This window comes from Fusarium tjaetaba, assembly GCF_013396195.1.
Source record: "Fusarium tjaetaba strain NRRL 66243 chromosome Unknown NRRL66243_c0000083, whole genome shotgun sequence".
NCBI lineage: Eukaryota > Fungi > Ascomycota > Sordariomycetes > Hypocreales > Nectriaceae > Fusarium > Fusarium tjaetaba.
The window spans coordinates 25,777-53,224 of record NW_023501279.1 but is presented as its reverse complement, the minus strand read 5'-3'; the positions used below and the strand labels follow the sequence as shown (position 1 = coordinate 53,224).

At 49.7% G+C, this 27,448-nt stretch overlaps 7 protein-coding genes across 7 annotated transcripts; 3 read left to right on the top strand and 4 right to left on the bottom strand.

The window, feature by feature from the left end:
* Positions 1 to 128: 128 nt before the first annotated feature.
* Positions 129 to 2,209, bottom strand: FTJAE_4270 (methionyl-tRNA synthetase; the record flags this gene model as incomplete). Its single annotated transcript, XM_037350657.1, has 2 exons — positions 129 to 1,119; positions 1,179 to 2,209. The coding sequence occupies 2 exons, from the start codon at positions 2,207 to 2,209 to the stop codon at positions 129 to 131; spliced, it is 2,022 nt and encodes a 673-aa protein (XP_037208629.1).
* A 1,295-nt stretch (positions 2,210 to 3,504) lies between these two features.
* Positions 3,505 to 5,100, top strand: FTJAE_4269 (LSB5-possible role in the regulation of actin cytoskeletal organization; the record flags this gene model as incomplete). The annotated part of the gene is made up of 5 exons (XM_037350655.1): positions 3,505 to 3,522; positions 3,663 to 4,058; positions 4,108 to 4,569; positions 4,620 to 4,776; positions 4,826 to 5,100. The coding sequence occupies 5 exons, from the start codon at positions 3,505 to 3,507 to the stop codon at positions 5,098 to 5,100; spliced, it is 1,308 nt and encodes a 435-aa protein (XP_037208628.1).
* Positions 5,101 to 14,998: 9,898 nt separating this feature from the next.
* FTJAE_4268 (zinc finger protein) lies at positions 14,999 to 16,410 on the top strand (the record flags this gene model as incomplete). The annotated part of the gene is made up of 3 exons (XM_037350654.1): positions 14,999 to 15,443; positions 15,496 to 15,635; positions 15,685 to 16,410. 3 exons carry the CDS (start codon positions 14,999 to 15,001, stop codon positions 16,408 to 16,410), a joined length of 1,311 nt encoding a protein of 436 aa, XP_037208627.1.
* Positions 16,411 to 17,971: 1,561 nt separating this feature from the next.
* FTJAE_4267 (uncharacterized protein) lies at positions 17,972 to 18,668 on the top strand (the record flags this gene model as incomplete). Its single annotated transcript, XM_037350653.1, has 2 exons — positions 17,972 to 18,134; positions 18,184 to 18,668. 2 exons carry the CDS (start codon positions 17,972 to 17,974, stop codon positions 18,666 to 18,668), a joined length of 648 nt encoding a protein of 215 aa, XP_037208626.1.
* A 346-nt stretch (positions 18,669 to 19,014) lies between these two features.
* FTJAE_4266 (transcription factor TFIIE beta subunit DNA-binding domain protein) lies at positions 19,015 to 19,929 on the bottom strand (the record flags this gene model as incomplete). Its single annotated transcript, XM_037350652.1, has 1 exon — positions 19,015 to 19,929. The coding sequence occupies one exon, from the start codon at positions 19,927 to 19,929 to the stop codon at positions 19,015 to 19,017; it is 915 nt and encodes a 304-aa protein (XP_037208625.1).
* Positions 19,930 to 21,290: 1,361 nt separating this feature from the next.
* On the bottom strand, positions 21,291 to 21,845 carry FTJAE_4265 (cytochrome b5; the record flags this gene model as incomplete). Its single annotated transcript, XM_037350651.1, has 3 exons — positions 21,291 to 21,470; positions 21,531 to 21,657; positions 21,727 to 21,845. The coding sequence occupies 3 exons, from the start codon at positions 21,843 to 21,845 to the stop codon at positions 21,291 to 21,293; spliced, it is 426 nt and encodes a 141-aa protein (XP_037208624.1).
* Positions 21,846 to 23,952: 2,107 nt separating this feature from the next.
* Positions 23,953 to 26,765, bottom strand: FTJAE_4264 (transketolase; the record flags this gene model as incomplete). Its single annotated transcript, XM_037350650.1, has 8 exons — positions 23,953 to 24,301; positions 24,350 to 24,487; positions 24,541 to 24,593; positions 24,646 to 24,735; positions 24,791 to 24,909; positions 24,968 to 24,986; positions 25,044 to 25,099; positions 25,589 to 26,765. The coding sequence occupies 8 exons, from the start codon at positions 26,763 to 26,765 to the stop codon at positions 23,953 to 23,955; spliced, it is 2,001 nt and encodes a 666-aa protein (XP_037208623.1).
* Positions 26,766 to 27,448: the final 683 nt, after the last annotated feature.

Here is a 27,448-nt window from a genome sequence, read left to right as displayed (position 1 = left end):
AGTTCGGCAACCCTTCAAAATAAGCTCGGCAACCTATGCTCGCTTCTAAGCTACTCCTCATGCACCGCCCTTGCCCAGCCAATTTCTTTTGCCAACGCCAACTCCGATTCCCTCTGGTGCACATGCATCTATGTCTCAGAGGGCTTGTTGTCGGGGAGCAAGTCAACAGCAGAGGCCTCAACAGGCTTCTTCTCCTCGGCAGGCTTCTCCTCGGTAGAGGCTTCACCGGCCTTCTCAGCTTGACGAAGAGCGAGCTTCTTTTGCTTCTTCTTGTCCTTAGCAGCCTTCTTCGCCGCCGCCTTCTCTGCCTCGAGGGCCTTTTGCTTTCGGATCTCCTCACCACCAAAGGCCTCGCGCCACTCATCAAGCTTAGACGCAGGGATCTGTGTGAAGAGAAGCTTGGGCTCGCCAATCTTTTGGCCGGGCTTGACGAGGTCTCCTGACCATGTCTCAGGAATGGAGATCAAGCCAGGGCTGCCGATCTGCTCCAGGATGGCCTCGGAAGTAGAGGGCATGTAAGGATGGACGATGCTTGCAAGGAGCTGGAGATGGTTGATACCAAGACCAATCACAGCAGCGCAGCGGTCTGGCTCATCGGCCAGAAGCTGGTTGTTCAGCTTGCTGTCCTGCAGAAGTTTGTTGCCAAGGGCGGAGATGTGCATAACGGTGGCAAGGCCAGCGCGGAGCTTGATGGCGTCGAACTGTGAGATAAAGGTCTTGAGGGCCTCGTTCACTTCCTTTTTATGCTCCTGTAGCCGCTCGTCGGTGTACTTTGTGTAGTCGGGAACGACACCATCCAACTTGGCCTGAGTGAACTTGAGGATTCGTTGGTTCAAGTTACCAAGGTTCTTGAGAAGATCGTTGTTGTTGCAGTCAATGAACTCTTGCCATTTGAACTCAGAGTCAGCGGACTCGGGCCGTCTGGATAGGAGGTAGTATCGCCAAACATCGGGATCAACGCCAGTCTCTTTAGCAGTGTTTCCAAAAACTCCAACGCCGCGGGACTTGCTGAACTTTCCGCCCTCATAGTTGAGATACTCGGTTGTCGACATCTTGTGGACCTTGGTCCAGTTCTCTCCTGTTCCAAGTTGAGAGGCAGGGAAGATGATAGTGTGAAATCTAGTGAGTTGTCAGCACCGCCCCAGCGTATCATGTGGGTTCTCAAGAAGTTCGCTTACGGCACATTGTCCTTACCCATGAACTGGTAAAGCTTGACGTTCTCGGGGTTCTTCCACCACTTCTCCCAGTTCGTGCCATCCAAGTTATCGCCATCAACCAAGTTCTTGGTGATAGAGACGTAGCCAATGCAAGCATCGAACCAAACATAGAAGACCTTCTCTGCATACTCCTCGTTACTCAAGCCTTCGAGGTCCTTGGGAATAGGAACACCCCACTTGAGGTCTCGAGTGATACCACGGGGAAGGAGTCCCTTGTCGATCCATGACTGTGTGATAGAAATACAGTTTGTGCTCCAGTCTCCCTCCCTGCTGCTCTTGTGGAACCAGGGAACAAGCAAGTCCTTAATCGCGTCCAGGCGAAGGAAAAGGTGCTTCGTCTTTCGCTTCTCGGGGGTGGTTCCATCGACCTTGCAGCGGGGGTTGATCAGGAAACCAGTCGCTTTAGCCTCGACATGGTCATCGTCAGAGGCGCTGGGCTCGCGCTCAGGCTCAAATGGGTCGATAAGACTACCGCAGGCATCGCATTGATCACCGCGGGCTCCGAGATCATGGCAAATGCTGCATTCTCCCTCGACGAATCGGTCTGCGAGGAACTTGCCGTGGGCAGGATCCGAGCAAAAAGGCTGAGTAGTCTCTCGCTCCTCAATATAACCATTCTTCCAAAGCTCCTTGAAGATCTGCTGCACAATCTGTGTCTGTTGTTGAGTGGGTGTTCGGCCGAAGATGTCGAAGTCAATTCGGAACCAATCGTAGACTCCCTTGTGAAGGGCATGATACTTGGCGCAAAGGTCGGCGGGCGAAAGACCTTCCTCGAGGGCCTTTGTCTCGGTAGCAGTACCGTACTCGTCGGAACCACAAACATAGATGGTGTTCCAGCCTCGCGCTCTGCAATAGCGAGAAAAGACATCGGCGGAGAGAACACTGCCGATGATGTTGCCCAGATGCGGAATGTTGTTGACGTAGGGAAGGGCACTGGTAATTAGAATGTTGCGCTTACCCTCCTCGGGCAGAACGGGTGATTCTGAGGCCATTTTCGGCGATCTGATATATCAGTAACTCTAAGTTTACTCAGGATGATTGAAGAGAGGTTCGGTGTTGGTTGTCTTTGTCTGTTTGTGAGTCACAGAGCTGCGATAACGCCTTTGACAGTCAAAATTCGTAGCTGAGGTGCGATGGCGGGGGCGGGGGAGGGGTGATTGGAGAAGTCGCTGGGAAGGTCTAGGGTACCCAGAGTTGGTGGCAAAGACTGTCTTATAGATGATGTCTATAGTACCTATGTTGACGGATTGCGCTGTATTATAGGAATTTGAATGTTGTCTGATTCATTTCCCAAGTTAGTGGGAGTCATGGCATAAACTCTTTTGGGGGGGGTTCTTAGGGACATGCCACTCTCTCGTGTCTAGGGTTTGAAAAATTATTTCCAACGATGCTTGCACTGATGCGGAACGGACAAGCTTCCCGAGTTTCACTGGTTCATTGACTCACTCACCTGTAGCTATGTATGTAGTCATTAAGCCAAATCTGAGGGCGGACTGCTATGAAATTACGTTCTCCCTTACAAAGGTCTTTACTCGAAATTGGTCCGCCAGCCTGCAAACTCTAGAGATCTCTCATTCTACCAGGCCCCCAGAAATTGATGTACCAAAGGTATGACACAATCTCAAGCTACCGTTGTGATACGATGAGTCTGTACTGAACTCGTCTGGGTCAGATTCCCACGCGATACCAACGATCCTTCATAAGTTTGATATTCGTTTCATAACCTATCACAGAACCTTGTCCAACTCTAATTGGACCTGTAAAGACCCCTTTTTCAGCTAGGTCACCTACCACTGTCACGACTTCCTCCCATCTTGACGAGTGACGACAGAACCCCACCGAAACTGGGAAGGAGCCCCGCGTCACGTCCCGCTACCTACCAAGCAACAGAACAGCAACCCCACCATACCTGCGTGAGCCACCTACAGCAGGAACGAGTGAGCGCCTGACTAAGGTACCTACCCTACCTGGTAAGGTATTGACATCCATTCATTATCTGGCTGGCAAGGAATCTCATGATACAAGAGGTCTTTAACTTCTCACCACTTACCTACCTACTATAACTCAGGCCGTCTTGAGCCCCTTCACTTCCTCGGCGCAACGAGCTCAGTGATCTTGTCGACTTGCCTCGGACTAGCCCCGCGCTGCTCTGTCTACTATCAAGTCATCAAGCAGTCAAAGCTACCAACCGCACTTGAGATAGCATCATCGTGAAACTTGACACCTTGCGTCGCAGAGCTACAGGCACGGCAGATTATATACGCAAGCCACGACAGTATAGCCCATCATGAGCATGTTCCAATCGGTAAGATAATTCCGCCCTGTCCCTTGAGCAACCAGTTTGCGCCCAATTCGCACATCGTCTGTTGATAGCTCTCACGAGCTATTTACATGCCACTAGAGTAGCTCCAACTTGCATTAATGTATCTACTGACGCCCCAGTAGAAGAAGCCGTTCTCGGCGGTAACTGTAACCGTTGAGAACCTTACCTCCGAATCATATGAAGAGGAAGATCTCAGCGGTATCCCCGAGCTTGTCGATGTCATCACCTTACAAGCTACGGGCCCTAGTGAAGCAGCTCGAGCCATTCGAAAGAAGCTTAAATACGGAAATGTCCACCGCCAGATCCGTGCATTGGTCATTCTTGACGGTCTCATCCAGAACGCTGGTGAGAGGTTCCAGCGAACCTTTGTGGATGAGCCCTTGCTTGAACGTCTGCGTGTTTGTGGTACATCTGACCTGTCTGATGTTGCAGTGAGGAATAAGTGTAGGGAGCTCTTTCGCTCATGGTCACAGTATGCTGGCAGGCCAGGTCTAGACAGTCTCGCGCGACTTCACAGGGTAAGTCATTATCGCACAATATTTCAGCGCCATATGCTCAACATTGCAGGAACTTCCCAAAAGAAAGCAAGCTGTTACACAGGAGAGATCTCGAGTCCTCCGGGAGACGGAGGAAAATCCATTTGTCGACGACGAACAAGAAGCTGCGGCAAAGGCGGCCCGTGATGCACGGAACGCTTCAGGCCCTTCGAGCTCAACCCCAGCATCTGGTTCAACATTCGGACATTCTTCCACCAAATCTTCCTCAGGGTCCAGTGCTTTTTTCGGTAGCTCTAGAGACAAGAAGAAGGAGAAAGAGAAGGATAAGGCCAAGGGGAAGCGAAAGCCTTTCAACCTTGAGGCTGAGAAGGAGCAAATGAAGTCTGTTATTGCTGACTCCTCCATCGCAGCAACGAACTTGATGAATGCGCTTCAAAGCATTAACCGTGAAGTGGAGCGTATTTCAGAGAACCAGACGGCAGTGGAGCGCTTTGAAGCCTGTAAGCTTCTTCGACGCAAAGTACTTCGATATGTGAGTATTCGGTAGAATTGCGAGAGAACCTTTGGACTGATCATGTACAGGTCCATCATGTTGAGGAAGAGCAGTGGCTCGGAGGATTACTTCATGCTAATGATGAGCTTGTCCATGCCCTCATGTCTTTCGAACAGTTCGATCGATCGATTGACGCGGACAGTGATTCTGATGACGAACTTGCCGAGCAAGCTCATCTTTATCGAAGTAGGTGTTGACCTAGATTTTGGCAAAAATGTAGCTGACTTCTTCACAGTGGCTACGATTAAAGGCAAAGAGGCCATGGCCAAGGCTGCCTCTCAGTCTCCAACCGCCTCGCAGCCTCCAGACCTCTCCGAGCTAAACATTTCGACACCCGTTCATGCAGCTCCTCCTCGGCCTCCCCCCATGTCCAAACCTCACTCAAACCCTCCCCCTCAACCCCCAAGGCCAGTTGCAGCTCCGCAAGATGAAGAGGATGAAGACGATCCCTTCGGCGATTCTCATGCACTCGAGACACCCATGCACGAACGTGATCAGCCTAAGTGGTAGACATTGAGTCTAGAGACTAAGTCAGGTCACGGCAAGCACATAGTCCGTTATAAACCAAGCAGATACCAGCGCGATCCAGTCAGTTGCTTTATCGAATGCAAACCCTTTTAGTCATCTCCAAAAAATTGATTTCTCGTTGAGTGAACTGAACAGTCACACACAGCTGTTACCAGTGGTATATGTGTGCTAAGTCTAGGGTATGTCTAAAATGACATGGGTGACAAAATCCAGTCAACCCACAAAGCTGATGTTCAGTTTGAGATAAAAATATACGTAGTCAGTTAATTCAAAATGGTGTCGATCTTTTGTTTTGTACCTAAATCATGTTGCTCTTGAAAGAGAATTCATTAAGTAATGAGTGATGAGGGTATGTGTATGTAGTGAGATCACTCTTCTTAAGTCTGGGAAACGTCCTTCTACGATATATAGCAAAGTATCTCAGAAACGGAACGATAAGTACGTAGTGGCATGGAGCACATCTCTGTACTGTACTAATATCTTAACCCGAGAAATGCTCGTTCATTGCCACAAACATCCCTCCTTGGACTGGCTAAGCGTCAGGCACACACAAACTGACCCATCTCAAGACCCCACGATATCAGGCCTCGACTTTCCACAGAATATGAGATCTCACTCTGGATCAACTACCGGTATGTACCTGCTGAAAGAACCTCAAGGAATCGCGGGTCTTATCGCCCCGAGAACTTCCAGACCGCCCTCGTCCAGGACGTGGTCTGACACGGCGGTGTCGTACTGCACACTCCCCATGCAACTCGTGCAGCCAGAATGCATGGATGCGGAGTGGTGCAGGGCAGACCGTTAATCTCCACGATGCAAGCAATGGGATGCAATCGACAATCTCCCATGGCCTGCCGGATCTTGCGGTCAGCAAAGCAAAACCAACTCAAGAATCACTCTGACAGAACACCACCACGCGACAGCAAGGGCAATCCGGCTGTAAAAAAGCAAAAAGAACAGCATGCAATCGAGAACCTGCAGATCTGGGACAAACGAGAGACGGCCCGTCTTTTTGGCGATTCTCTTATTACTGATGGTGATCTGCGCAACCTGTCATGATCCTTACCGCACATTGACCATTGACATCTGCCTGCCGTTGAACGGCACACGAGAAAAAGCAACGACGAGTCGTGGATGCAGATCTAGGTGTGCTAAAGACTGCTGGGATCCCCTCGTGGGGAGTGAGGGGGGCTTGTCTGTGTTTATTCATCAATATGGCGGTAAAAACTTGCACTTCGTCGACCGGCAGTGACAGAGCAGCGAGGCTACAGAGTAGTTGTGAGTTGAATGCTACACTACAACAGATATCGAGATAGCACGTTCCTGAACAGTTGGCCGAAGCTTTGGTGATCGACATATCCGCCTCGCTTCCAGGTGTTGCAACGGCAGAACGGGCAGCTTGACTTCCGATTCACAGATTTAGAAAACACATTTGGTCGGGGTGCATCGACCCTGTGGGTTATTCACGCAATATGGCCTGCTTGCCAGCAAAGCCAACTTGGTTGTTCATCATGCCAGGACCAGGCCATTTTGGTTGTTGTCACCCATCAATGTGGTCCGGCCCCTGAGAGTACGGTCAAGCTCCGGGCTGGTTCATGCTCACGGCTCACCTCCCCTCAGCTTGATTTGCCTTGAGCACAAGGGAACGGTGAAGGATGGGACAGACTGTCGAGGACCACAAATGCGGGAACGCGCAGGCATGCATCCATTCTCAAACCGCGCCGACGGCAATCTCAGCCCGGGCCACCAGACGAGTCCACCCACTCGTGGAGTATCCTATGCAGAGTAGTTAATAAGAGCCTCCAAGGAAATTGCCAACAGCAGCAACCCCGACAGAACTAGTCCACATGATCATGTACCTTATTGCTGATAAAATTGGTGGTAGTCTCAATTATCGTCTCCTCTTCATCCAGCATCCACCGTATCAGACTTACCTAGTACAAAAAATGCGTGTTATCAGTCATTGTGACCACGTTCAGGACTGAGTTGGTGGGTGGTGCAAGTATACAAGAGCTGATAAATATCTCATTTCTCCCGCATTTGTAGTGTCGTATTTGGGAACATGATGAACGAGATCTGACGTGAATCACAGCAGAAAGAGGCATATGATGGCACAATTGACTGATATCGAAAATAACCCTCGTGGCAGCCATGGGCCAAAGTCACCCCTGCATTGGCCCTGACGGGTGTTGGCGTGGTGGAGGTGGGAAAGTCTATACATTCAGCCCTGGAAGAATTGGCCGACCATCCCACGTCACCTCACCCTCTGAGGCTTGGGCCTACACTGCTCCACTGCTTCTGGAAGGCTTCCATCAATTGTTTCATCGTCTGTGACGGCGAGCACGGTCCTGTGGGCTTTGACTTGGTTCAGTTCAGGGTCCACCCTGGGATGCTGCAGGACAACGGTCAGACTCCCGGTTGGTCCTGATGATACAAAGATGGAGCAGAAAGCAAACTGAAATCCATGCGTTATGAAAAAGACGCACTCGATACATTCATAGATTGGCTGTAATGTACCTCAACTTACACAAAGATAACGATGGTGCGTTATTATTCACATCAAGGCAATTTGCTTTGTGTGTTGCACTCCAAGGTTGAGCCTTGATGCTTCAATGTGAATTCAAGGTTACTTTGCAGCATGCACTGCAATGTTCCAGTCGTTAGTTGCTGGGTTTATGCCGTTGCAGACACGGTGAAATGTCGATCACCGGGTAGTTCGCGCAAATGACCGCCCCACGAACCAACTGTAGGCCGAGTCATTGCACAAGTGCATACGTATAAACGCCGCTCTGTGACATGAAAAGCCCTGGCGAGATCGACGAAGGGCGCAGCGATGGATTTGCAACAGCCGAAAGCCTTGACCAGTTATATTTTTTGGCCATATGCTGGAGAAGCGTTAACAAGCTTGTTGCGGCAGGCTGAGAGGATAGGACAAAATATCATTATGATATAAAGAGCGTACATGTTCCCAAACTCTATTAGCCGGCCTGACAATTACCTGCGTCGTTAGCTTTTGGAAAATAAAGGTGTGTATTCTGAAACAACGCATCTTTTAACCATAATGAGAAAGGATGAGCCTCGCACCGGCGCAAAGAACAGGCTGCTCAGTAACTAACAGTATAAACCCCAGAAACTCGTGATATTCGAAACAGATAACTAATGGGACTCACCTGCGCTAAGGAGGGGAATACAATGTCAAACTGTTTCATCTCTGCTTCGCGTCTGGCAAGGCCAGTGTCCGAGCACAAGTGCAAAAAGAAGGTATTCGTATTGCTGCCAAGTCTTGCATTTGATACACTAAAGCCACCAACCCTCTTTGGGAGTCGGTGCATCGCCTTCGCCGAAAATGGCCAACTGAGGGCTGGACGAACGGACTGGAATGGGATCGCAGCTGAGCACTGGGCTCTTAGAAACTAATAATAACCAACAGTCAAAGGCATAGCTACCTTGATGAGAAAGAGGGGCATGCTCGCGAAGTTGTTTGAAGCCTTCATGGGTGGTGTGGGCACTATATTTCTAGAAATGTTCTATACATGGTTGGTCAGTAAGGTAGTCCAGCCGGTGAGCAAGTAAATGAGTGTAAGAGTTGGCCAAACTTAAGCCACAGGCACCACTTGATACGTATGGCCCCAGTACATCATTCGCTTGCCGTCCTCGAGATCCTCTTTGTTTGAGTCTTTGTTGGGTTTGCATAGTCAATGAACCCACTGTCTGAGGATTCGATGTGTGAGCCTGCGCCGAACCTTCATAGTTCCCGTTTGACCCAATTACTCAAGTCCGAAGCCTTTCACAATCTTACGACCACCTAGGGAGGCAAATAATTGACAAATCGATCCAACAACATATCTCTCAATGTATCCTCCTCGATTGTTCATGCAGCAGGCTATCAGTCCTAGCCCCCGCGCCGGCACGGGCAGGACTTCCCCGCTCAGTAAGGTCAAGTTCTGCATTTATTCACAATATGACTCAAAGGTAGAAGAAGCCAAGCGTAAATCGAGATAAACTGGAAAGGATCATGAGAGTGAGAGCCGAGCCGGAGCCGGAGCCGCAGCCTTTGTGACATCTTGATGCCCAAGTACCTGCCGTTTTCTTTGACATACGTCTTTTGACTGTGAGCCATATCCCATTCGCAATCGTTGGTGTCCAGTCTTGGAGTGCTCTGTCGATTCGTGGTATGGTTGCCGTGCTTTGATTCTCAAGTGATATCCGGTGGCTCGATATGCACTAGTCCTTAATTAGAGTCTCTGAATGAAAAGCCGAATACCAGCCCATTGACCAACCTACAGCATGCCTTGGTCAGCCATTGATCCCCATTCCCGTGTCAGTGTAGGTTTTGGACGGATACTGCGCCATGGCTGTAGCCCCCAGACCAACCGCTCACTGACTCAATTCTAAAACTTCTGGAAAGACGCCAGAACGAATGGAAGTGATCCATGCTTCTGCAGCACGGGGCAGATTCAGATGGGGCCCCGGGAGCATGGGGCCAGGGCAAGGATTTAGTCAGGACAAGCTTGGGAGGCCGAGCGCTCTTACGTATAAGATAGACACGAGACAAATAGACCAAATGATGGATGGATATGTATGTGTCCGTACGGGCGTGAGTGTAAGTGTGAGAGTGAGTGGGAGAGTAAGATAAAGAGACCGAGTGGGATCATGGAGCGATCGGGACATACAGCAATCAATAATGGAAAGTGCGGAGGTGATTAAGGTAGACAGCCGAATTGCCAAGGTGAGGAAGGTTCATCTCATGCATGGCCATATACCAATACGGGATAGGTTGGAACTTGGAGCCATAGCACGGAAGGAGTGGAGGGGTGAGACTTTGATGGTGGCATGCTTCTAGGTGATGGATCGGAATGAGAAAGTAGCATCGAAGGACGGAAAGAAGCTCAGTAGAAGGATAAGATGTGTCGTGGGCGCAACGCTACGCTCGGACGTGCATTGTCACACGGCGCTAGATCCGCCTCTGCATTACCATTGTTCCAGAAGAATTCTCGAAACCTTCCTCGGTGAGCTAGCGTCATTTCCGAATGTGTGAATGACCCATCTAAAGACCCTGTTAGCCTCGAAAAGAAGCCAACCAGAGCCTAGCAGCTGAAAGATATGCCTCCCACCCCTGTCAAGTTTGATTCCCAAGTTTCCTAGTGTCTTCCATTTCCAGCTTCAATTAATTTTTTCTCTCTCTCTCTCTCCTGGGCTGTTGGTCCACGATACACCCCTTTCTCACTTTTGAAGTCATCATTCAAGAGCGTCATGGTGGATCTTATCCTTTATATTGCATTAAGCTATCCCTTTTAGCATCTATGTTTTAATTATCAACTGGCATATGCGCCAACGCCTGCATCTTGCGCACGGCATTTGCGGGGATGGTCGATTGATTGATTGATTAGGTCGTTAGAGAGATGTCGAACAGCCACAGCACAGTGCCTCAGCACTAACCTAGGCAGTGTAAGATCATACCCGTTTGTCTTCTGGAAGGCAGATGGACCATGATGAAGCCTTCTAAAAGCTCCCAGGTATTGACGAATCAGTCGTGCCTCAGCCCACTAGGTACTTCACGCACATCTCACACGGGCAGTACAGGGTTGCTGACTCTAACGTCTGCAAAGTTGGGAGGGGAGCACCCAGGCCACTCGCTTCATATCCGATTGGGTAGTCGTATCTAGGACAACCCTTAACCTAGAGCCCAGGAGCAACAAACATCCCACATCCACGGCAGCAAGCAGACTCATGCGCATTGCATGCATTAACATGCTAATTAAGCCACGGATTATATGGCAGGGAAAAGGGCGGAATAAGAAGTGACACCGCCTCAGTTGTGTACACCATACCATCGAAGAGTGTGGAAGTAATATGCAATTGGATGCTGATCCAAGGGCGGCCTTTGTTCACAAAGGTTGATGGAGTGAGTGATTCATCTCCTAGCCTCGATTGCTTGAGACCATCTAGTGAAGAACAAAGAGACGAGGACAGGGCTGCTAACAACTAAACTGGACCAGGTGACCAGATATTGAGATTACATCATGTCAAGTGCACCACAGATTCAGGCAACGCTTCAACAAACGTCAAGCGGTCCTGGACCGCTTTCACCGAAATTCACAATACGCATGGCTGGAGATTAATTAGCCTCAACCAACAGCCCAGATCTTATTGACGCCTATGGCGCAGGAAAACATTGTCAAATATAGTGTCAAGGGAGATGTGGGATCCCCTAGATGAGGCAAGCCACTCTAGAGGACGACAACTCGACACCGCCTGAGAGTGAGAGTGAGATATGGGACAGGGGAGCATGGGCACTGATGATTGAACTCTTCTGGAAGTCGACGAGATCTACCACTCAGGACAGCTACCGCCTTGCCTGCCCCCAGCCCTGACAGCCCGACATCAGCTCTGGGCACCAGCTCTGACCCGCTAGACCGCGCCCAAATTGACGGGACCCGTCTGAATTCCCCTGGGAACAGACCTGGGTTATTTTGAGGGGCGCACATGCCATGTCGACCCTGCAGGGTACAGGGGCGATTCATGACGTCGGCCCTGGTGAGTAGGGGTGGGCAAGGGAGAGTGATGCGTTGTACATTGATTAAGACCAGGGGAATCGATTTGGGGTCGAACATCAAACAGCGGGAGCTGGGTCAGAGAGAGGCCTGTTCACACTCCCGAGAGAGGGGAAACAGCGCCGTATAGGAGAGAAACAATCAATAGCAACATGTTTCGCATCGTACAAGCAAACAGGTGTGGTTGAGGTAGAGCGAGGCTTATACGGACCCTGTCTGCGCAGCTCATTTCTTTCATAATATCCTGTTGTTGGACTGGACATACGAGTGGACGAAAAGGGAGGTGATGGGGCGTCCACTCGCAACTCACCAAGACACGGCATGATATGTTGGGCGGCCCAACTGGCATAATGCAGTAAGAGAAACGAACGATACGATCGACGTCTGAGGATCACTCCAGCTGACAAGGATTGGCCTGCCTGCGAGATGCCCATTCTCTCAGCAGCGATCCCGACTATTCACGACAGATGAGGGAGGACCACAGCCTCTTTCCAATCAGCGCCGTGCAACGGCTAGAGGTTGCAAGATGTTATCCAGGGACGCTTCCACACCACTCATTGAATGACTATTGAATTTGTTATGGGCATTGGTGGTTGGGTGAGGCGGCGCGCTGTGGCTGGCCGGGGAATACCCTGCACCTCAGGATGCACTGTAGGTGTGCACTGTATGCTGTACATGGAGTTCAACTGCCCGGGGACGGGAGATTTCCAATTTGTGCATCGTAAAGTTGCAGCAACACGACGGGAACCATCTCTTCCGAGGGCTAGGCACCCGCCTGCTTGAATGCTGGTAGTGGAGGTTTTTTTCGTTTCTTTTTGCTTCGCTCCCAAGTCCTCGGGACACTCACTGCGCACTATAAATGAAGGCAGGATAGGTATGATAAAAGTTTATAGTTTGATTTGGCGCGTCTTGGGATTACACACGCAACGGCGTTTCATGTTGAGTTGAGTGAGAATGACGCCACGGCTGATGGATGTTTCTAGGGCGGAATTGAGGTTCTGGCCCTCGTTCTTTGTGACGTCTGTCGCATGCCAATCCCCGCTTGTGTAGGTAAGTTATGGGAGGGTCAAATCTCAGTATTACCCAAAAAGGGCCAGACTTTATTGTATATATATCTTTTCAACAAAATGGAGAATCATTAAAAGAAAAACAAAAGAGCTGTTCTTAACTCTTCCTATGTTGTCACTGTAACCGGAGTATGGAGAGTGAATATCCCTTCAAAGCTATAGCGTACCGTGTTTCTTTCAGAAGCGTGAGGTTTGGTCTGAGTCCTAGTCTCAGCTGTTCGCCTTACTGTGTGCTAGACTAAAGCCCAGGTCACCACCAATGTAAAATTTAACAGGTCTAGCGTACTCGGTGCTAATTCATCGGCCTCGCGCGTTCTCAGCTCGCGTTCGCCCGTGATATGAAACCTCAATTTGCAGGTCATCCACTGTTACAGTTCGTCGATCCCTCGATGATTTCTTCCCGTCGTGTCGTGTCTCGAGGTCCTGCCAACCCCAGTCCTGTGCTTCGATCCATCCAATGTCACCATGTCTCTTGCGAGATCTGGCGCACAGAGCAAACCAAACCTGGAAACCCTCGAACGGCTTTCGGGTAATACTTTGCTTGTAAAAAAGAAAAGAAAAAAAGGGAAAAAACAAAGATGGGACGGGAACCAAGCCAGGAGGATCGATCGTCATTTCATTGAGACCAAGAAGAAGCATATGTTTATTACCCCTACTGTACGTACGCATCCATATCGAGTGCTTATTATGCTAAGATGATTTCTTCTTCTTCTCTTTGTTACAATGTCCCAATACTCTAATTACAAAGACATGATTGCTTACTCGTGCCTGATCTACACCTGCACTACTGTTTCCGTTATCCTGTTCCATTGACTCTATTTCTGGCTCTTGTTTACTCTAGCTCAGGTCAGGTCTGAGAGCATCTTGGCTATGCTTTATTCTTATTTCCCCAATCCCTGTCTCTGTCCTACTATCTGGCTCATCTGATGCGCTACACGCGCTTTGCTTCAGACTGGCTGAACTTGAAGCGTTGGGTTGGGTTGGCCGCTGTAATGAGTCTGAGTCTACTTCATTCCCGCTACCGCGTATTCACGCCCTCATCCAGGTCCACTACCCCTGTCGTCCTCCAACCCCTGCCCGGGAGTGCGCCGTAATTTATTTTGTAGACCCCCTCCCTCCACTAATTCCCACCCATAGGGAATCCACTTTCACTTCCCCTTCACCCTCCCACTTTCAAATCCCGGAGCTGCCTTTGCCTTTGCCTTTGCCTTTGCCTGCCTTCGCCTTGTCACGTCCCGCCATAGGGACCCGTCCTGGAACTTGACATAAAGACTTGGCCCCTACCTGGCCCTCGATCGTCGCATCAACTCCTTTGGTCTATTTTATTTATCTCCCGTTCCCGTCTTTCGTTGCGTTTTGGTCCTCATACGTCCTGGCGATTGATATCCCGCTCTAGTATCTTTCACATCCTCTCCTCTTTAAGAGCCATCTGTTCCCCCCCAGTTGACCCTTTAACGGTACCTGCGTCTAGACTACTGGCCTTCAGCTGTGAACAGACCACCTCCTGATCCCTTCTTTCATCGCTTCGCGCCTGTGAACGACTACATCTCATCAGCTATCGTGTGTTGATACTGTGCAAACTGAATTTGAAAACTTGCAAGTCTTCTGTTCCGTTGACTTTTCATCACCGACCGCCCGATCGACAGTGCATCACTTTGTGGAGGGTACAGGAAAAAATTTAACCATTTTTGCCTAACCCCTGCGGTCCTCGGTTCTTCCACCTTACACATACACCACGCGCGTTCCTTCAACGCTCAACTACACAGAACTTCGTCGCCGCCCAAAACCGAAAACCCGACAACGAAATCCTGTCGCCGGCCGACCTCTCTCCTCCCGCTTCGACCGAACCCGCATCGAAAAGCGGTCTGCAAGATTTCCCGTCCACCTTGTCAGTGCGACCATACACGTCACTTGCAAACAAACGCGGAAAGGTGAGTCGCATAAGTTGTTTTTCGGGACCTGACACTCGGCGGATCTTGGATACCGATGATGCCGTCTCTGTGCGACTGGTTGGACCTAAGCATGCTGTTGCATTCGCTTACCCATCTGTCGGTCTCTTCGGGATGTCGTTATTTGTATTGACACCTCGAGCATCAAACATGGCCCGCTATCATATCAAGACAAAGTAACTAACATGCATCGTCGCAGCCAACGTCAGCTTGACCGCCTTCCTGCCGTGATCCGTCACTTGTGAGCGCCCTCGCACACCCTTCCCCAAACGCGCCACGTCTTCAGCTGGCAATCCCCGCCATATTGAAGATGAGCGGCATGCGATCACCAGCTCCTACGGAGGTTATGGACATCACCAACATGCTCAATAACAAAGGTCAAATGCAACAACTTACTTCCGGTCTCCTCGATCACCAACAATACCAACACGCCTTCGTTAAGCACGAACCCGGTATGGAGCGATCAGCCTCACCTCACGGCTCTGAGCACTCGCAATACTCCAACCCTCACAGTATCGCCCGAGCCTACCCATCGCCATCCACGATGCAAGCGCCGATGCATATGCCGAACCCTATGTCCGCCGCCATGACAATGCAAGGCTATCCCGAGATGCCCAACATGGGAGGCATGCCTCACATGCACATGCAACAGATGCCTCAACAACCCCCGCCTCCTCCCCAGCAACCCATCAAGGCTTATCCTTGCAGTACCTGTGGCAAGGGATTCGCTCGACGCAGTGATCTTGCTCGCCACGGTAAGTAAACATGAATGCTGAGAGACTGACTGGCAATGCTAATGAGTCCCAGAGCGCATTCACAGCGGAGTTCGACCCCATGTTTGCGACTGGCCCCAATGTGGAAAGCAATTTATTCAAAGATCTGCCTTGACTGTGCATCAGCGCGTGCATACTGGAGAGAAGCCTCACCACTGCGAGACTTGTGCAAAGGTTAGTGCCCAAAACTCTGGTATTTGTGACAGTCGCTTACCAAATACAGCCCTTCAGTGACAGCAGCTCCCTGGCCCGACACCGCAGGACTCATTCTGGGAAGCGTCCCTACAAATGCCCCTACGCTGATTGTCAGAAGACATTCACTCGCCGCACCACCCTCACCCGCCATCAGAACCACCACAGCGGTACTATCGAGGAGGCTGCCGCCGCGACCGCTGCTGCTCTTGCCGCGTCAAAGTCGAAGGGCTTGTCACAGACTCGGTCCGAAAGCGACCACATGTCTAACCACGGCTCGCCCTTGACGACTCCTTCTCCTAGTCAGCGAACTATGTCTATGTCGCCCAGTGTCGATCTGTCTGGTAACAACAGCATCCCCCGTCACCCTGGTGATTTTCAGTACCTGTCACAGAATGGTTCTCTGCCCATGCATATGCGTGTTGGCAGCCCTACCTCCACCTCGTCTGGCGGTTTCAATATGATGCGACCTACCTCGCATCCCACTAGCTATGGCCCTCCTCCTACTCTGGAGCCTAACCTGGATAACAGCCAGGGTACGCCCAGCAGCAATGGTGGAAGCCCTCACATGGCCAACGTTGGCTGGCAGTCTCCCTCGCACATGGCGTCGCCCTCGCAGAACAACGCCAGCTATGTGTACCCTGACCCCGCGGATGCGTATCCTGCCAACCAAGCCATGAACCAAATGTATTACAGTGCCGCTGCGCACATGCGCCGACCCCAGAGCACTGAACCTGGACTGGTACACATGGCTTAGTCAGACATATTGCCAGATTCTGACGTTTGAGCAATGCTCAAGGTCGTCTTTCTTGTGATGATCAGGAGTGAGCTCACCGATACCCTGTATTATTGAAGTTGTGTCCGAATCGGGCACGAAGATTATGGCGGCGTTAATTCCTTCTGGACTGGATTCCCATACCCATACCCCTTCAGCTGAGCTTGCCACAGCTGACGACAAGTTGTGCGCATGTCTTAGTCTAATATCAATCCCCCCACAACACAAATCACTCTCCCGTCTAATAGGCGGGCTCGCTCCTAGATGGAGCATGCTCTGAACGTTGATCTCTGCACTGTTTCGTGTTTTTCATGCTTTATCGATTCCCCCATCTCTCATACATTATGGATGCTTTTTCGTTTCCTTTGTTCTAGTATCAAATAGACTGGCGGATGGCAATGTGATGAACGACGGACAGGACATTGCATTTGTCTGCATAACGCAAACATAGGACGGGAGTTACACTGGAACATTTGCTTGTTTTTTCTTCTTTATCTTCTGAACGTATCAGAGACAAAGACAGCAGGCATTATGGGAAGCACAAGACGCTGGCATGTTTGTGTATTATTATGTAGACTTGGACTTGGGGACTGGCAACCAACATAGACTTGTTATTTGATGCGATGAATATATTACTACACTCAACAAAAACGATTATCAGCCCGCATATGACTAGTTTATGCTGTGACACCCACACATAGACACCTCATGCTCTAGAACCAGAACATCAGCTATCGGTTGATATATCGGTCAGCCGCGGCCGATGTCCTTCGGCAATCATTGCCAACTGATATGTACCCCTCAATTGAGCCGCATGGATAAACATCTGGTGTTTCACTGCCCAGAGAGATCGACAAATCACCCCTCGTCTAAATCCGTGCTGTCAAGCCCGAAAACCTCCATGACGTCTGTCACGTAGAACAAAGCCTCCACGAGCACGCGACTGTCAAGCCCAGCGACCGGTCTAGACTTTTTCAAGACCATAAATTTCAGCTAAGAAGCTGAAACCACGCCATTTTGGAATAAGAAGAGAAAAAAACACAATAAAAAGCGAAAAAGCGAGAAAGCTTCTCCCCCCTGCCTAATTCCCGGTAGTGCAGACTAGACCCCCGCAGAACGGCGATTTTCTGATTATTCATCGCAGACATATTCAATATTCAACGACAGGCCACGGTGGGCGGCATTGATGCCTGGTTTTGCCAATCGGGCAGCCCTGACGCCGGCTGAGCTGGACTTTTATCATGCACGAGAGGGCTTGGATGGAAGATGTTTGGCTAAAGCCCTGGTCCCTGGAGGGCAAAATGTGAGATTTCATAATACAGGACGGACGGGGAGGAAGTGCTCCGTTGATATATATAAGTGTCTTGGGTTGTTTGCTTTGCAGATCAACAGTGGCTTTCTCACTAAAGTGTGACGGTATTCAACGGTTTTTTAACTTTTGGTGTTGGCGTCCATCTTTACTTATACGCCCTGACTACTTGAACGCTCTACAAACAGAGATTCTTCCGTATTCTTTTCTAGCACTCTCTCTTCACTTTAAACCATGCTTATTGACATCGTCATCCATGGAGACATTCTATGTCCGTGGTGCTTTCTCCAGAAAAAGACTCTCGAGGACGCCATGGAACGATATCAAGCACTCCACCCAGAAGTTGAGTTCGATGTCACATGGAAGCCCTTTCTGCTGTACCCCACGCTACGAAGAGGTAATTCTACCCTGCCTCTACATCTCGCTGTTATTCTAACCCATCCCAGGTGACAAGCGTGCCCTCTATGAAAAGCTCATGTCCCCAGAGAAGCTGCGTCTTTTCACTTCTCGACTCCAAACAGCCGGTGCTCGTTACGGCATCGAATTCTCTGTGACTGGCAAGACAGGGCCTTCACAGCCTGCCCATCGACTTGTGGCCTTGACCCTTGAAACTCGCGGGGCAAATGTCCAGTCTGCCTTTCTTGATGCTCTGTTCCGTGGTCACTTTGAAAACGGGGCTGACATTGCAGACGAAGCCTGGTTGATGCACGTAGGCCGAACAGAGGCTAAGCTCGAAGATTCTGATATGAGAGCCGCGCTTCTGGGGCCTGGTCTGGGGAAGACACTCGAGGACGAGGTTAGAACTGCTGCCATAGCGGGTGTAGAAGCCGTGCCATGCGTTACGGTTCAGAAGAAGTATCGAGTTGGGGGGTATCAAGAGTCAGACATCTTTGAGAGCTTGTTTGACAAGATACGGCGGGAGAACAGGTAAAGACAAATCAATGTTGGGACCAAGGGCATGGAAAGTGAGATTTACACAATTTAGATAGAAGGCTTGTCACGTACTACGGCAAAAGGCGACTGGAGTTTTGGATATTGAACAATGCTGTTGATTGAATAATTTAAAACATGCCGCTGCCTTGTTCCCTAGGTCTACCCGACTATGCCCGTCTCATAATGCCCTTTGTCTTTTTTGTTTGACCATAATCTCAATAGGGTCCTTTATCGCCAAACGCCAAATAAAAATCAAATCAAATCAAATAATTCGTTCGTCCCTTGAGTCACGAGCTCATCACCCTAACGCCTTGAAATGAAAACAATTATGATACACGCGTTCCCTATCGTCGCATGCCACTGTAGTCTTGCATGAGATGCGCCATGTGCACGTTGGTAGCCTTGCCGATCCTGTTGCCCTTGCGACGTTTCTGAGCCTTGGGCTTGTTGGCCAGTCCATCCTTCGCCTTGCGGGGATCCTCGCTTGTAGGCTTTTGACCGACGCTCGTAAGCTTGCGGTGCATCTCCTCGAGGGCTGGTAGTTGCACACGCTGCCACATGCTCTGGAACTCTGGCTGGACCTTGTGATGCAGGGAGGGATCGTCGGGCCAAACGTATCGCGGGATGTTATCCTTTTTGGTACGCACCACCAAGATTTTGTGCTGACGCTCGAGGGATGATATTGTGTCTTCGCAGTCGGGCCAGCCGTCCTTGAGATCCTTCACTGACACACCTGAGGCGTCTGTCTTGGCTTGAAGATGAGCGAGAAGGCTGGTTGAGTCCTTGACTCCGGGAATGATAGGTCGATGGACATAAGTGCCAGTCTTCCAGTTCTGTTCGCTCAGGTTTGCATCAGGCTTCCACTCTACACGAGGGTGTCCTCGCAGACCTTCAGCAAGTTGTCGCTTGTGCTCATCGTCAAAATTCCGCAAACTCAGATGGTCGATAATATCCGTGATGGTCTTTGCGTCGCCCTTCTTTTTTAGGTAATCGACAGCATAGGTCATTTGCGTCTTGACGCCAGCACCATAGCCTGTGAGCTGCGGCTGAGAGTAGGGCACCTCGGGGCCTGCATCTCGTTTTCGCTTGGAAGTAGGAGTATTTGGATCAGAGGCTGCTGAAGGAGATGGTGAGGGAGGAGCAAGCGAAGGGACGGCGAGAGATGAAGCCTTGTTTGTTGATGGATTTGAGATCTTTGTCGCGGCTGCTGAGAGGGTTCCCTTGAAGGCATTTGTCTGCCTTTCCAAATAGGACGACATGATGATCTAGGAAAAAAGAATGTATTCTCTGCGGATCGGAGATGAAGATCGAGAGGTCGCGCTTGTATTGTAGGGGATTGTTGTCAAGGAGAGACGGCCAGGGCGGACAGCGAAGAACAAAGGAATAAGGAAAAACGAAGATGGGGGTTGAGGTTGCGTGAAGTAAGCTTGAAGTTTGGATTGACGTTGATCAGGCGAGGCTGATGTTCACGTTAGTGTGGCGCTAGGTAGGTACCAGCAGTGACCAGGGGGGGTGCACTGCTGTGGTTGTGCTACTAACCTCCACTGACTGTACAATCGTTTGGTATCCAGAATGAGGCTCAATGTGTGAGTGAGTACAGAGTGTGTGCTTGTAAGAGGGAAAAACATAATGGCCAATTCATGGACATTGAGCGCATATTTGTATTTGCTTGAATTGGACGTACGTACAGTCATAGGCAACTGATATCAAACTCTCTTGTTATACATCGTGGCAAAATGAGGTCTTTTGAGAGGTTTGTTTCCGTCATAATTCACAAGCAAAAAATGAAATTGATTGTGAGAAACGTAGCATCAATCACCATTGGTCAAGATATTGCAATATATACTTGTCGGCCGCAAGTTTAAGCTTTAATCAGCTCAAGTTTCGACCTGTTTCTCGATAACCATGGATCCTTAGAGTTGTCATGTGCTTGGAAAATAATGAAACTCCATCTTAACATTTCAACTCTGTAGAATCCCATAGGTGAAGAGGTCGACGTACGGTTAAAGAACCATACAAAGGCCACTCAGTGAGAACTTAGTATCTAGTAGGGTTTAACCACGAAAGGTAAATGGGGGAAATGGTCATAACCAGTCATTGATTAAAAACAGTGATATATATTTACTTTACTTGATTGCACCAAGATTTGTCATCTCCATTGTTGAATGCATGTACCGTGCTCATGTGACACCGTGGCCCATGAGACGAGATGGCCGAATGGTCTGTCTGACTGCGCATGAGTCGCGCCTCGCAAATGGGTCTCGTCTGCGCTTCGCTGCGATCCTTATCTTTCTTCTCGGGTTTCGGTTGCACTTCCCGATCCCCTCTTCCGTCCACCCCCAACAAAAAAAGTAAAATCCCGAAAATCGGGACTGGCATGGGCTTTGACATTAGTGAATTCGCCGCTGCCCACTGTTCTCATCATGTCCAAGCCGGGGTAAGCTGCATTTAGTAGCTGCGCGCCCGCTGTCTATCACCGACCTCTGTTCAGGCCAAAGAAAACTCCCAATGCATAGTTGCCCTTAGACATACATCTGCATTGATGCCGTAGCAAAATCCAAAGAACACCTTTTTTTTTTTTCTCTATCCTCATTCATGTGATGCAATTGATATGAGGCGCTTATGCGGAGGCTTGGCCTTGAGCCTCTTGCTGCTTCTGGAGATAGTTGTAGGCAACGTAGGCGATGAAACCAACGGCGACAACAATGGCGTATGTGTTCAAGCTGGAGCCGGCGGGATCAGACTTGCCGCTTCCCTGGTTCGAGTTGGCGATTTGGCGCTTGGGGCCCTCGTCACCAGGCTGTAATAACACATGTTAGCGTTTGCTCCGTCGAGATTGAGGGTTCTGCTAGTTACTCACCAGACGCTTGAGCTCACCCACGAGAAGACCGTCGAGAACCTCTCGGGCCTCGTCACTGTGGCCAACATCCTCGAAAGCCTCTGTGGCATCCTGACCGGCAACGTCGAGCATGACCTCCTCACCACCGCTAAGTCGATGTTAGTATCCGGAGCAACGATTGCGTCACGTAGCGCAGAAGTATAGCAATAGAACGTACGGGTGCTCGTCGAGGAACTTGGTGCAGTCGTAGACCTTGTCGTGAACAACCATGTAGATGTCGCTGGAGGTGTTGTGCTCAGCAACATCCTGCATGGTGAACTCCTTCTTCGCGGACATGATTGCGGTGTTGATGTGACGGGTCGTGAAGAGAATTGGGGGTTCTGGTCTTGTCCGAGGGCTGTCGTCGCACAAGTGCTTGGTGGGATTGGGATTGTAGGAGGATGGGAGTGGAAGAATGGAAGAGAAGAAAGGAGGAGAGAAGAATGGAAAGTCACAAGCAACGCAACTGGACGGAACCTAGCCCAAGTTAACAGCTAAATTAAATTTAGGTCCCCTGTTTCTAGGTGGCCTTCTGGAGAATTGGCGGCGGCCACTCTTCCCAGGGGCCCATAGATGCTAGGTAAAGGGAGTAAAGTACTGCCCCACACAGATTCTATGTACTCGGTACATGATCCTGATCCTGATCCTGTCCATTGCGGCGTCTTACCTTCTATTGTTTGTTTCAATCTGTTCTGATTCCTCGGAAGGTCATCGGAAAGGAAGTCGACCGAAATCGTCCCGTACTACCGGATTCTGGGGGGTCCAATTGTATCCGTTTAGATTACCTACTACTACTTGTCTCTTTATGATCATTTTCGGTACATTTCTCTCCTGTTTAACATGTACCTTTTGCTACTCACAACCTTATCATCCGGGCCACGACTGGTAGTGAAGTCTACCTCAACCTCCCTCACATCAACCTCACCCACTTGAAGTTCCTGGTACGATTCGGTGTCCCAACATCCGGACCCATTCCCTATAAGGCCCGTCGCCGAGGGTACTTTTGAGCCAATCGTAGCCATCAAAATTACCGTCGCTAATCTCTGATTCGTCGCTTTTTCTCAACCCCAGCCTTACCAACCTAAGTAACTTGTACGGCTGCTGATGAGGCCCAAGAACCGTGGGCTAGCACAATTCCCTTCTTTGATTCCGTTTGTTTGCTGGCATCCATACGAATACGGTGATTTCTCCCCGCCCCAGCTTCAATACCACTTCACCGTCATTTTGAACGGCGGGTTCCATTGCTTTTCATACCCAACGTGGTATGATTCTTCATGTCTATGATCAAATTATGGTGATCCAATCCGAAAGGCATCGGATAGTTATTACTCAAATTCTTCCGATCTCTTCCGTGAAGGACAGATTGGCAATAGGCTACAAAACAGTTATCAACACCAGATCTGCCCCTCCAAACCCATATATGATCTCCCCCGCATCTTAGAAACTAAGGCAAACATCACCGGTACATACCTACCTAAAACACGGACCTATCCTCCGTCTACCGCGGGGTTATATCATTGTCACAAGTCACATCCTGGGAGGAAATTACCCTTTCAAGACAAGTTTGGCGGGACATCTCTCATGATAAAGAGTCAAGATAACCGGACACTATGCCGACGTGTTCCATGGGCAACCTAATTCCGAGGAACATCACAGCTCTGCTGGCACATGCTGTGATATCAAGAGCTGAAGGTCACTCGCAAACCAGTACCGATGGAGATGCCGATTTCCGATTTCCGAGGAAAGACATCTCTAACGTTTACCCTTTGCGGTTGACTTATGCAAGATAAGCAAGATATGACAGAGGCATTGCTTGCTTGCTGTGAGCCTCTTTCTTATGTCTCACATGGGCTGGTAGCTTTGGGTCCTTTAAGCTTATGACCATCTAGGTAAAACCACCCGGAGATTGAGTAATTGACAATATCAGAGGGCCTTGAATTAAGTACTGCAAGCTGCTCTCAGATAGCGAATAGATAGAACATCAAGTGACCTTTGTAGTTAGACTGACGTATAGATTTTCCTACTGCTCAACCACTTTACATCATCGGTCATGTATGCCCGGAGTGCCATCCGTCAAACTGCTGTCGGTCACAAATTCGGGTTATATGGTACACGTTGCGCATAAGACTAGAAGCCTCCGAAGCGTTCCATGCCAAACGCCTACCTTAATCTAGTGATTCGCGGACTCGGGATCATGCAGTCATTAAAGACTTGGATAATACGCTTTGATTATCGAGATAATCGCATCCAAGCCCAAGCTATCCTCGATCGATGCTCGGATTCTTAATCCTCCAACTCAGGAGAGACTAGTACCTTGAATATAGACATCGATCCTTGGCATGTATTCTACGTTGTTTCTCATCCAGTCTATCGTTCAAATTCGTGCGCTGCTAATGACCATGCTCTATCTCCTTGAGCTTCCACCACCAATGTCTTGACCCAGCCTGTAGCTCGTCACGCGATCCCACTCAATTTTCTGTCTCGTCACAGGAAGCTGTCGTCGCAAGCCCTTGAAGGCTCCCTCGCTGAGGCTCACGAAGCCCTTGTTCAGCTCCTCCTGGTACTTTCTCTCCGTGGTCGAGATCTCCTTAACGATGCTGGTGCCGTTGACAGAGGAGATGGTGCTGGAAACGGGTTTGTTGGTAAGCAGACGAACGTTGCCGTCTTCGTAATAGTGTACGTCAACTTTTAGGGAGCCTTCGAGAGCTCCGGAAGATGGGTCAAGAATGTAAAGCGAGCGCCAGCGTCCGTTCCTAGGGACATTAGCTTCGTGGAACACGACTGTTACATAGAAAACCTACCAGAAGTTGTTGGGGCTATATTTGTTGCCAACAATGACAATGGCGATCTTGGAGTCCGACTCGATTGGGTAGACACCGTGCGCAGCATTGGCGAAGTGCTCATCAACGTAAGGTCCGATACTCTTGAGGGTGGATTTACTATGATCGCATGTTAGTACTTCACGCTGTCCAACCGGTTCGAGCCAACTTACACAAGATCCGCTTGAGCTCCCTCCAGAACATGGCTTTGCACGGCACTAGCTTTCTATTCCTCCGTCAGAACCGTATACCCGTTTGTGTAGGCATGCGCAGCTCACCTGCGTAGTGTGGTCGAAAGCAAAGCTGGAAGAGCTCTCAACATCGTAGTATCGGCCGTCTCCAAGCGAGTTGTGAGAGCTAATAATGACCTAGCGCACCTCATCAGCTCCAATCTCTCTATTTTCGAAATTCCTCGTCACCTACTGGTTGGCTGCTACCAGGCAGCTTCACCGTAACAAACTGCTCCTCATTGTACTTTTCGAATGCGGGACCGAGGCTGGAAATGATATCGGGGGAGGTTTCGAGGGTGAGGGACTTGATATCTGCAGATTCGCGTCAGTATTTTCCATTGCCCAGCAATCGCATTTCGACCGGTAATACCTGCGATAACATCTGCGAGCTAGGAGTCCATATTAGCTGATGACGCCGCGGACAAGAGGATGATATTAGCACGTACCTCTCCCGGAGGAGCACCCTCGACAAAGGCAGAAACAGTCTCTAGATCCGACATGGCTAAATGAGATTGAATGCGCCGTGTATAGGTATATGGCGTAAAGGACGGGCGTTGGCGTTGGCGTTGGCGTTGAGGCTCAGGGCGTGGAGTTCTTGAGGCACAGCATGGGCCACAGTCAAGGGGAGGCGGGGCAGAGGATGGAGGAGCTCCATTAGCTTAGGTGGAGCAGGAACAGGTAGTTAGGTGACGGCGTCAGTGGGGTCAATGCTAGCACTTCTATTTGCTTAACATCTATTGCAAGGACAGACGGGACTTATAACTTGGAACACCCAGGGTATCAAGATATCATCAAATCATTTGTGCTCCTTAAAGAATCGACTCCTCGAATTTCTAAGTTACGGCTCTAGCTATCTCGGCTGTTCTGGTAACCGCTTTACCCCGTCCATTATTCTTCCACTAATAGTTCAACAACTTCTTGATATTATCATATATTCCTGGGAACAATGTTAGCTTTGGACCGTCATCACAATGATCTTTCATTTACTTACTCGCAACGTCAGGAACATTAAACTTTTCATATAGCAAAGGCGAGTGAATACTCCATCCAGCAACTCGAGCGACTGGTGCCTCTAATCGCAGGAATGTATCATGGTCTTCTTGAATGGTGGCGGCAACTTCAGCACCAATACCTGCATTCACCATGGCTTCGTGGACAACCATGACTCGCCCTGTCTTGCGAACACTCTGGAGTACGGTCTGTTTATCCCATGGATACAGAGTTCGAAGATCGATCAACTCAACAGAGATGCCTAGGTCCTGCTCTGCCTGCTTGATGGCGTTTTGGCATAGGTAGAGGGGTTGACCGTATGAGACGATTGTGACATCCTTGCCTTCCTTGAGAATCTCGGCCTTCGATAGTGGGAGTTCGTATGAACCAACAGGAACTTGCTCGACGGCAGCGCGGTACAGGATCTTGGGTTCCATAAACACACAGGGATCGTTGCTGCGAATTGCGGCCAGGAGGAGACCCTTGGCTTGAGCTGGCGACCTTGGCATGATGACCTTCAGTCCAGGAATATGTGTGAATAGACTCTCGGGAGATTGTGAATGGTAGAGACCTCCGTGACCAACACCACCGCAGGGCATTCGTACTGTCAAGCCACCCACACTTCGCCCGCAGGACCCGTCACGATATCTGAACTTGGCAGCCTCGTTGACTAATTGATCGAAAGCTGGGTAGACGTAGTCGGCGAATTGAATCTCAGCAATAGGTCGCATGCCTTCCGCAGCAAGACCAATACCGAATCCCATGATACCCTGTTCTGTAAGGGGAGTATTGAATACTCTCTCGGCACCATGGGTTTCGGCAAGGTTCATAGTACATCTGAAAACACCACCAAAAGCAACATCCTCTCCAAAAATGACCACAGACTCATCCTCAGCTAGTGCAATTCCCATCGCGTCGTTGATGGCCTGAAACAGGTTCATCTTCTTGGTCGGGCCATTTCGAATGCTTTCAGGCAGCTCCTTGTGGCTCAAAGCAGCCTGTGAGTTATGTGCGAGGAGAGGAGTCGTGCCATAGTCGACAGGCAGATTTAGTTTGGCATTCGGCGGATGTGTCGAGTAGCACTTTCGTCCTACAGGAAGCGCAAGTGAGAGTCGTGCAGTCGAGGGATTGCTGACAACGTGTGCCCTCTTGAATTGGTGAATAACACGATGCTTCATGGCGATGGACTGGCAATGTTCACAGGCGGTAATGGCAGGAGATGGGTGATTAGAGATTCAATTTGAATGGCATGTCAGAGGAGTAGTAGTAGCTGAGTTGTAGCAGAATGATTATACCTTAGATATCCAAAGCCAGCCGAAGGAGGCTTATTGATTGACTGATCCTCGGTGAAGGTGATGTCAAGCTCGGCTTGCAGCGGGCTCAGCGGAGTTGGCGGCGGCTTCTATCGCCCTCATGATCTAATGCCGAACGAGACGGAGAGTTACCCAATCAGCTCCTAATAACACGGGTCATTACACAGGAAACACTAAACAGAACTACACGGTAGAGTATAAATCATTTGATCAAAGGACTATTTCACTATGCGCAGCAAGCTTGATGAGCCGAGCTGAAGATAGTCTGCTAATAGCACTGATAAGGATAAGTCATACAAGGATCATCATCGAGATAGTACAAGTACTGAGATCTTATCTTCCCAAATACTGCAAGCGATAAGTCTTTGACAGAATTATTCGAGAGAACAAAAAAGTGCTTCATCACTTATATTCTACTTTAAGAAAAAATGGTTCACTTGGTGTCTCGCAAACCATCATGAGCCGTCCAGCCGTTCAGTCAAATCCAAGTGCTTGGCCGGCCAGAGTGTCCAGTCAACCAGCCTTCGCACTAATAAGCCAATGTAATA